The sequence below is a fragment of the Chenopodium album genome, chromosome 8, assembly GCF_948465745.1.
Source record: "Chenopodium album chromosome 8, dcCheAlbu1.1, whole genome shotgun sequence".
In the NCBI taxonomy this organism is placed as follows: Eukaryota; Viridiplantae; Streptophyta; class Magnoliopsida; order Caryophyllales; family Amaranthaceae; genus Chenopodium; species Chenopodium album.
The window spans coordinates 22,215,267-22,225,604 of record NC_137841.1 but is presented as its reverse complement, the minus strand read 5'-3'; the positions used below and the strand labels follow the sequence as shown (position 1 = coordinate 22,225,604).

General features: G+C 36.3%; 1 protein-coding gene across 1 annotated transcript; it reads left to right on the top strand.

Annotated features, from left to right (window-relative positions):
* The first annotated feature begins 3,643 nt into the window (after positions 1-3,643).
* LOC145642820 (protein FAR1-RELATED SEQUENCE 1-like) lies at positions 3,644-4,873 on the top strand. Its single transcript, XM_081693985.1, has 3 exons — positions 3,644-4,575; positions 4,678-4,692; positions 4,819-4,873. The coding sequence occupies exons 1-3, from the start codon at positions 3,644-3,646 to the stop codon at positions 4,871-4,873; spliced, it is 1,002 nt and encodes a 333-aa protein (XP_081550111.1).
* The last annotated feature ends 5,465 nt before the right edge of the window (positions 4,874-10,338 follow it).

The following is a 10,338-nucleotide window of genomic DNA, read 5'->3' as shown; positions in this document are numbered from 1 at the left end:
CATCAAATCATTCTCTCTTCCTCTCTTTTACACCAAAAATCATTCTATTCTCTCTCTTTCCCATATTCTAAGTCTTAATCCTATATTCCTAATTACACCATTTTTCCCTTAAGCACTCAAAGGAGTCCATACTTAACCCGAGATTCCGTCCTAAAACCAAGGCGTGAAAGATACAAATAACTGAGGTTTTGGACCAAATCAACTCTACATTTATTTAATTTAATTATCATTTAATTTATATTTTTTTTATTGAAGTTACTAACAATTTATTCATGATGTAACAATTTTAAGGAACGCGTGGAATGTGAGTAATTAATTAATTTAATTACTCTTATTTTATTTTTAATATTGCTAGTATCATGATTAGGTTATTTTATTATTCGATTTGACTAACGCTATTATTGTTAAATTGCTTCCAATAGTAATCTTTATTCTATGATTATTATGATCACCATATTGCATGTTTAAAGGGAATATGTAATTGAAAATCACGCCTAATAAGATAATTTGGACAACCGGTTTAGGTTTCTTTTTAATCTTGTTATTTAATTAAAGTGATCACTAATATTTTAGAATAATATGTTGCATTAATATTCAACCAATTTAGCTTAATAATAGTTTGGAGCAAATTGAACCTTTGTTTGCATGCCTTTGAGATCGCAGGAATACTTTTCACTATAAGAATCGAGTAGAGGCCAATACGAGCAAATGTGACTCCATGACTCACTTCGTACCATCATCCCCGATCCTCCTTTCGTGGTTTCGAACCGTATGGAGTTAGTAATCTCATGGATTATGAATGGGGTGTAACCTTCACGGGTCAAGCGTTGTTGCCTATCGTTGTCCCTTATCGTGGTTGCCTTTTTATGATCCGTGAACGGTTTACAAGTTCCTTAAAAAATTGTTGGCGTCTCCCTACTTTCCTTCTCGCTAATCATATTATGTCAATTCCCACTTCCTATGAGTGCCAAGAATATTCACAACATGCTTTTAATGTAGGCGCACTTCAAACGACGCCTACATGTGGTAAACGGGTGGGTGAATAAAAATTAATTTTAGATAAAAAAAAATTTGAGAAAAATATTTTGACACTTTAATATTAAAATAATTATTGTAAAATAATTGTGATATGTCAAATATTGACATAAAAAATAAAATATAATCGTACCATACAACTTCTAATATGCAAATATTATATATGTATAAGATATTTATATTTATTTTTAAAAAATAAGAATATTTATAATACTAAACGAATGGATGGATGGGTGACGAATGGGATTAATCACCACCCGAATCCGACCCGATCCATCACCCGATTCACCCGTCACCCGCCTCTCATCCATATAAACCGGGTTTTTCACCCGTTTAATAAAGCGGATGGATCGGGTGGTCGGATCATCCGTTGGATATTTCCATCCTTAATGGTGGCGTCCAAAGGGAAGGAAGCTAGAGTAAAAGAGTCGCCAACAAGTTTTAGGAACTTGTAAACCGTTCACAGGGTAAAGGTTACACCTCTTAACGATCTAGGAGATTGTTAACTCCAATAGGTTTGGAACAACCATGACTGGAAGTTCGGGGATGAAGGTATAAATCCAACCTAAAAGAGATTGAACTTGCCCTAAAATTAAAATAGGCCTCTACTTTATTCTTTTCGTATTCATGTGCGCTTTCTGACTAACATACAATCAATATATTAACCCTAAACCTGTTTATCTATGTTGGTTGAATATTAATGCACAAACAAAACTATTATTAGCGATCACTTGAGTTATAATCATATTAACCTAAACAAGATTATTAATTATCTTATTAAGCGTGATTACAAGTACAAATTCCCTTTAAACATGCATAAAAGGTGTGATCAAGCAATAACAATAATAATATAATATCAAGCAACATAATAAAAATAAATCATCATAATAACAATAATCTCAATCTCAATAAAGCATAATAATATAAGGAAGATCCTAGGCATGATATTAACAAGATTAATATTAAATCCTATCATGTCACTAAACAATAAAGATCAAGACTTTAGTCCTAACATGATAATAACATAATATTAGGAAAGAAATAGGAAGCATCATAATAATATACATGATATTAGAAATTTTAGTTATTGCCCTAAACATGATACTAGGAAGCAATATAACATCCTAACATGATACTAGGAATCAACAAAATAATCTAAGCATGATTTTCACATCAAAAGATCAATAATTAAATTACTTACTTTGATGCCTCGTACCTCTTTCTAATAACAAAATACACACGTTAGTCACTTCATATTAAAATAGTAAATCTAATCAAAGAATTGTAATAAGGTTTGGGACCGAACCCTCAGAAATTATCAACCTTTCACGTCTAGGGCGAAGGCAAACTCGAACTTGGCTAGGTGTGTCTAGAGCTAATATATGTGGAATTTTGTAAAAGGGAAGGTTTAGAAAAAGAATAAAGAGAGAAGGAAATCTTCTAGCTTTTAGAGAGAGAATAAAGAGAGATGATTGTTGTGAATGATTAAAAACGGGGAGATACGACCCCTATTTATAGAAAAAATAGCTCGAGATATGATAGGAAAGTGTTCGAGTCCCATTTGGAATAAAAGACCTCTTAGCGCCAGACAACAGGAGCAGCGCCAGGCGACAGGTAGCAGCGCCAGGCGACAGACCTGTCGTATGGCGCTGGGACACTTTTTTTACGGATTTTGTTTTTATCATATATTTTAATCCAGAAGTCTAAATAAGTCATATAATATGTTGTTGGAAATCTCTTAAAGTTTACTTTTCAAACCAATTAGAATCAGATTAAAATTTTTTGTATATAAAAAGATATGGCCGAAATAGTGGAAGGGTGTTAGTTTTGGATAGAGTTTCGTATTTCTTTCATATCTTTTTCGTTATAGCTCGGAACTAACATTATAATATATCATTGGAAAGATAATTTCAAGATATATCCAACCATATAAGATTTGGATAAAGATTATAATGCACAAAAATAATATCTAACTGTCTTTGAACATCTTTAAATTCGAATAGAATTAGGACTTACAAAAGGAAAGTTTTATTCAATTTCAAATTCTTTGATTTTATCTTTTCAAAAAGGATAATAAAGATCTTTTAGAAACTCATATAATCTTCTAATAAATCCTAATTAGTTTAAGAATAGGATTAAACCTTTGGACCCTCCACATTATCATTGGGTCGTAGGTAAAATTCGATTTGGGCCCAGTTTAGTATTTTGGTCATAACTTCCTCATTATTCATCGGAATTGGGCTTATAATATATTGTTGGAAAATTCTTTTCGAGAACAATCCAACTACACCATTATTGGACCCTTATCATAGACCAAACCAAACTGGATTGGACATTTTCATAAATAGAGTTAAATAAGAAACATTTTTTAAAACAAAAGGAGAGATATTTTAATAAAAACATCCACATCACTAGACCTTTCACACTTTTACTTCGTTCAATAATCAAATGACATGAAAGGTATTCATCACTGGGTTTGGTTTTGGGGAGACACATTTGGGTGTCTACTAGTGTTATGGAGGAATTTGGTCTTGTTAATCATTATTGGTTTGCATACATGTTCAAGATTAAACATCTTTAGATCCCTACATATTTTAGGGACTTATTTATGGGTGGCTTACTATGTTCTACTTCTAGGTCTGAAGGTGAAAACAATTTCTTTTGTAATTTTGCAAACCCCCTTGTGACTTGTGTTGAATTCTCTGTCCGTTATGAAACTGCTCTTTATGCTCAAAGGCATGAAAAGGATGAGTTGAACAGGCTTAATAAATTTGAGCCTCAATTGGTTACTCATTTACATTTGGAAAAGCATGCTGCTGTTGTTTATACTCGTGCCGTATTTTATGATTTTCAAGAAGAATGCCAGGGAGCCTGTTTCTCATGTGGTGTTGAAAGTTGTAGTTCTTTGTATGGAGATGATGTGGAGTTTTCTGTTATTGTTGATCATGAGAAAAGGAAAATTTTAAATGTAACTTTTGACTTGGCCACATTTGAGTTAAGTTGTACTTGTAAAATGTTTGAAAGTCAAGGTGTCTTATGTAGACAGATTCTGTTGATTATGAAAGGCAAAAGTATACGTGAAATTCCTGATCCTTATATCTTGAATCTTTTGAGAAAAGATGTGCTTAAGAAAGCTTCTACTGTAAATGATGTTCTGGATGATGCTTCTAAGTATGATAAGAAGAAGCAATTGGTGAGTGATGTATGGTCCAAGATCTACAATTTTGTGAGTTTATCTGACCAATCTGAGGTTAGGAAATTATCTTCATTTGAGCAGATGATGACAAAGAATAATCCTGAAAATGAAGCTACTTCAAAAGAGGTGAAAGATGCTGATATTCAGGTTTTGGTTGGGTCAAATGAAGTAGATTTAAACATCTTGCCTCCAAATCAGTGTCTTAATAAAGGTTCTACCAGAAGTTCAAAGCGGTTGAAAAGTGCAAAAGAAATAGCTTCTGAAGAAAAATCCAAAAAGGGCAGAACCTGTAGCGCTTGTGGGCAATCTGGTGTTTCACATGATAGTAGAAACTGTCCAAACAAGTAGTTCTTCGGGTATTTTACTTTAAAATGTGTTCCATTTACTTTAATGTTTTATTTATTTACTTTAACATTTAACTTGATTTACTTTTTATTTCTGTGCAGGTATTATTATACTTGGTACTTTTTTTTAGGTATATTACCTTTGTATTTTTCTTATTTACTTTAAGTTGTAATTTGTTTACTTTAAATTGTACTTTATTTACTTTAATTTGTCATTGATTTCTGATGTTTATTTTTGTGCAGTTATTATAATACTAGGAAATTTGAAGATATTTTGGAAGATCAAGATCAAAATTAAATGAACAAATATTTTTTTTTTAGTATTGTAATATTTTTACATTTACTCTAAGTAATTGTACTACAGAATTAAAGTTCAGTATATTTAGCTATTATACATTAACTTTATGAAATAATTCATTTACTTTTATGATATTTTATATCATATGAATTGTTTGATTTATGTAATGTCCTTATTTACAAAATTGAAGATAATATCCTGTATTACTCCCTTTGTCCTAGAATACTTGGTATGATTTTCATTTTTTCGTTCCAAAATACTTGACATATATAATTCTAAAAATAGTATGGGACTACATTTACTATGGGACCCCATGGTTCCATGGTATTAAAAGTAACACTATCACATATAGAGCTGTCAAAAGTTGACTCGACTTAAAATACTGACAAAAAAAAATGGTGACCTAAATCGAACTTTACTCAATTTGAAACCAATCCTATACCTATGTTGACTAGAGTATTTGAGATCGAACCCGAACATGAATTGATGTGTAGATGACCCGACCTAAATGTAACCCATTAATTATTGACTTGTTGACTTGAACTTAATAATGATTCTACTTGGAAATTAAATGATTCAACTTGATTATAACCTGCAAATTATTGACTTGAACCAACTCGAGAAAGACCTGATTCTAACCCGCTAATTGTTGACTTGAACCAAAGCCAACTCAAATCCGAGAATGACCCTAACCCATTTTAACCCGTGAAAACCCGAATTAAACCCAACCTACTATTCACCTAACACGAATATAACCAACCCGACCTGTTATTAAACTAAGCTAAACCCGACCCAAACCAGATAAGATGTAAAGCCCGACGTAACCCGACTCAAGCATGACCCAATCCAAATTTGACCCACATAGGTTACTGTAGGCGTCGCTCGAAGTGCGCCTACGTTAAAGCATGTGTGAATATGCTTGGCACTCTTAGGAAGTGGGAATTGACATAATAATAATAGGGACAAGGAAAGTAGGGAGCCGCCAACAAGTTTTTAAGGAACTTGTAAACCGTTCACGGATCATAAAAAGGCAACCACGATAAGGGACAACGAAAGGCAACAACGATTGACCCGTGAAGGTTACACCCCATTCATAATCCATGAGATTACTAACCCCATATGGTTCGGAACCATGAAAGGAGGACCGGGGATGATGGTACGAAGTGAGTCATGGAGTCACATTCGCCCGTATTGGCCTCTACTCGATTCTTATAGTGAAAAGTTATTCCTGCGATCTCAAAGGCATACAAACAAAATATTCAATTTGCTCCAAACTATTATTATGCTAAATTGGTTGAATATTAATGCAAAACATAATTCTAAAATATTGGTGATCACTTGATTAAACAACTAGATTAAAAAGGATCCTAAACCGGTTGTCCAAATTATCTTATTAGGCGTGATTTTCAATTACATATTCCCTTTAACATGCAATATGGTGATCATAAAAATAATAGAACAATCATTAATGTTGGAAGCAACTTAACAATAATTCCAACAATATAAAATCGTTAGAAAAATAATAGAAATAAAAGGAACATAATTCTTACTTTGATTCTGTTTGTTTGCAACTACAAAATAATAAACGAGTTAGTAACTTCAAGGAAATAATAATAAAACAATAATTAAATTAAATTAAATAAAGTAGAGTTGATTTGGGGCCAAACCCTCAAACAATTCTACCTTTCATGCCTTGGCTTAAGGACAGAACCACGAGTAAAGTATGGACTCCTAGGAGTGATTGAAGAAGGAATTTTGAAATAAGAAGGGTAGGCTAGTGTTTAGGATAAAGCATAGAAGAGAGAAAAATAGAGAATTAATTGATGCCCCGTACATTAGAAATGAGGGGGTATTTATAGAGAAAATGTGCTGAGGGAGCACACGGAACCTTAAAATGATAAAAACCCTAAAAAAGTAGGGAAAATTAGAAAAAATAATCCCAACTTTCATGAATTTTGCTACAATAATCCCAACTTTGAATTATTCTGGAATAATCCGAACTTTGGAGGTTATTCTTTTTCTTCAATCCCTAACCGGTCAACCAAAGTCAATGACCTATTATATCAGGTCACTTGACACGTGTCAAGCACTGATTGGTCCAAATTTTAAAAAAAAATTAAAAAAAAAACAAAAATCCAAAAAACACCAACCACTAGTCAGCCTCCCCTTCCCCCGCCGATCCACCATAACCACCACCCATTGCCTAACCTGCCGCCCCTTTATCGCTGGTGAACCAATCTCTGCCGCATCGCCATCTTCCTCCCTCACCAAAACACCCCATTCCCCACGAAACCACCACCCCAACACCCCTTCCACCATCCCCATTCCCCACGAAACCACCGCCGCGTACGCCGCCTTTGCCGCTACTTCCCTCACCGGCCATACACTGCCTTCGATGGACCGTTGCAGCTCACCCTCCCTCACCGGACCGCCGCTTTCCCCCCTCCCCAAAACCCCCTCCTATTCCCCCACGAAACCCCATCCCCACTTTCAAAAATCTCAGATCGCTCCTCCCACCACCTGAAATCCTTGCAGCTAGGTTTTCAATGGTGGGGGAGGCGTTTTAGGTAGTTTTAGAGAGTGGGGGAGGTGGTTTTAAGGGGGTTTCGAGTGGAGGAAGAAGTTTCATGGGTTTTCGAGTGTCGCCGGAAAACGAGAATACGAGGGAGGGGGAAAGGGAATGGGCGGCGAAGGGGGAAGGGGAATCGGCGGCGAAGGGGGAAGGGGAATCGGCGGCGAGGGGGTGGTTGTTGGGATTGTGATGGTCGTGGCCGGAATTGGGAGGGGTTTGGCTGGGTTTATTTTTTTTTTAAATTTGGTTTTTTTTATTATTTTTTTAATCACTGAAATTGTGACACGTGTCACTTTAAAAAAAAAAATAAAAAAACCCCGCGAAGAAAAAAAATAACCCCCAAAGTTCGGATTATTCCAGAATAATCCAAAGTTGGGATTATTGTAGCAAAATTCATGAAAGTTGGGATTATTTTTTCTAATTTTTCCAAAAAAGTATCCCGCGACACGGCAAACTGTACCGTGACACGGGAAGTCCCACCGTCAGACGGGAAACGTTCCCGTGACACGGTGCAGTTTTAGTGTGACACGGGAAATTTTTAGTAAACGAGGAAGAAAACGCGTCAAGGGTTTACGCGGAAAAGACGCGGAAATTCCCATGTCACGGCAGATTTCCCGTGTCACGGGAAATTCCACCGTCAGACGGGAATGATTCCCGTGACACGGTGGGTACCTGCCGTGGCGCGGGAATTCCCAGCCCGCTTTTCCGTCTAAATACATTTTTAACCCTAATTTCGTTCAGCATTTTAAGTGCCGATTGATAATTTTGGGCCTTTTTCTGATTTATTATTATTTGGGCTAAAATAAGAAAATAATAAATAAAAGGTTTGGGCCAAAAATAAATAATAAAATAAATAAAAGGTTTGGGCTAAAATTTGGGCTGAAATTAAAACTGTGCTTTTACCAAACATCAAGACTAATCCATGGACTGTTCAAATACAAATTTAATTAAATACGATTTTTAAGCACTCTCGGGATTAAATATTGAACCCGACCAATAGTGGCGGTGAAAGGTTGTTCATCATCGGGTTTGGTTTTGGGGAGACATTTTTAGGTGTCTACAGAAGCCCCCACTTTGACTGAGTTTGTAGAAACGTCAGTTTCGAAAACGATAGTCAAAGTAGCCGATAGGGACGGAGAATGATTTAAGACGTTTTGCGATCCTAAATCATTCTGTATACGCCGATACCTGCAGAAAAATGTTAGTTCTACAGATAAAAGGGTAAAAGGATAGAATACGTATCTGGCACCAGTGTATCGGTGACAAATGAATTTGGCAGCTTCCTATGCTTGAAGGAATCCACCGGATGACACTTGTTAAAACGCTTTCCATGCCTGAGGAAAGCCGACTGAGGAGTTTGGTAGTTTTCTAAGTCTGAAGAAACCTACCGGATGATACTTTCCATGCCTGAGGAAAGTCGACATATGAATTTGGTGTCATTCTATGCTTGAAGAAATCCACCGATGATGCTTTCCATGCTTGAGGAAAGCCGACAAAGGAATTTGGCGGTTTTCTATACTTGAAGAAAAATCCACCGATAACGCTTTCCAAGCTTGAGGAAAGCTGACTTGGCGGTTTTCTATACATGAAGAAAAATCCACCGATAACGCTTTCCATGCTTGAGGAAAGCCGACTTGGCGGTTTTCTATACTTGAAGAAAAATCCACCGATAATGCTTTCCATGCTTGAGGAAAGACGACTTGGCGGTTTTCTATACTTGAAGAAAAATCCACCGATAACGTTTTCCATGCTTGAGGAAAGCCGACGACTACTGTAATTGTTGTATAATGATTCGATTATCCCCGAACGTGGGCCACAGATGATTCACACCTTCAAGTCAATTATCCGACCATATTAGGTGCTTAAAATATCGACAAAAATTGACTTTAATGCTTCTAGGGACAAAATAGTAATTTTGGTACCCTCCAACCGTCAATTAGAATTTTCCGCGTAATTTTACCGAAAAATTAACTGTCCAATTTGCACGGAAAATCGTGCAGCTTTAGTCAAAAATACCAGAAATATTCGCTGCTAGCTTCGAAAAATATGCAAAATAACATCCTGAACCCCGTGCCACGTGGTCACATCCCGCGACACGGTAGTGTTTTGCCGTCAAACGGGACCAATTCCCGTGTCGCGGGAATTTTTGGAACAAAAAAAAAAAAATCCACGCGCTTATTTTCACGCGCCTGTACACCGTTGCTTAATAACGGAAAATGTGGAACGGTAACGGGGTCATGCAACGGTTACTTTTGGCTTTAAATATCAACCGATTCTCCCATTTTGCTCATTCACCATTTCCCTTTCTTGTCCTGTTTTCACCCAAAAAAAAATTCTTTTTTAACTGCTCGGTTCCCGTGTCTCGGCGCGGCTCACCGGTGCTCGGTGTTATTTCCCGTCAGACGGAGATCCCTCCCCGTGTCACGGCGGTTCTACGTTTCCCTCTTCTTTTTTTTTATTTTTCTTTTTTCGCTGAAATTTGCTGCTGCTCGTCTCTGCTCGCTGCCGTGCTGCTGTAGCCGTTTATCGGAGCTCCGGCGACCCTTGTACTTACCGTGACACGGAATTTATCCCCGTGACACGTCATTTGCTCACTATGTCGCGGCGTTGCCTGACCGTGTCGCGACGGCTGCTCTGATCTTTGCGGTTTTTCGAGCTTTTGGAGCTCAAATCTTCATCAATTCTGCTCTAACTTTTTTCTACTTTCCTCATTTTCGATTCTCTACAAGGATCTATGTAAGTTTCCCTTGATTTTGCCTCGAATTTTCTTCAAATGAGTAATTTCATTAAAAACCCTTAAAAATCAATTTGGGGATTTTTTTTATTTTGTGGTTTGAAATTCTTGCTATGAATTTTCTTGCACATGTATTTATGCGTGTTTGTGAGCGATTTG

Bases quoted from the DNA above. Each gene is read 5' to 3' on its own strand.
- LOC145642820 (XM_081693985.1), top strand. From the start codon at position 3,644: ATGGGTGGCTTACTATGTTCTACTTCTAGGTCTGAAGGTGAAAACAAT.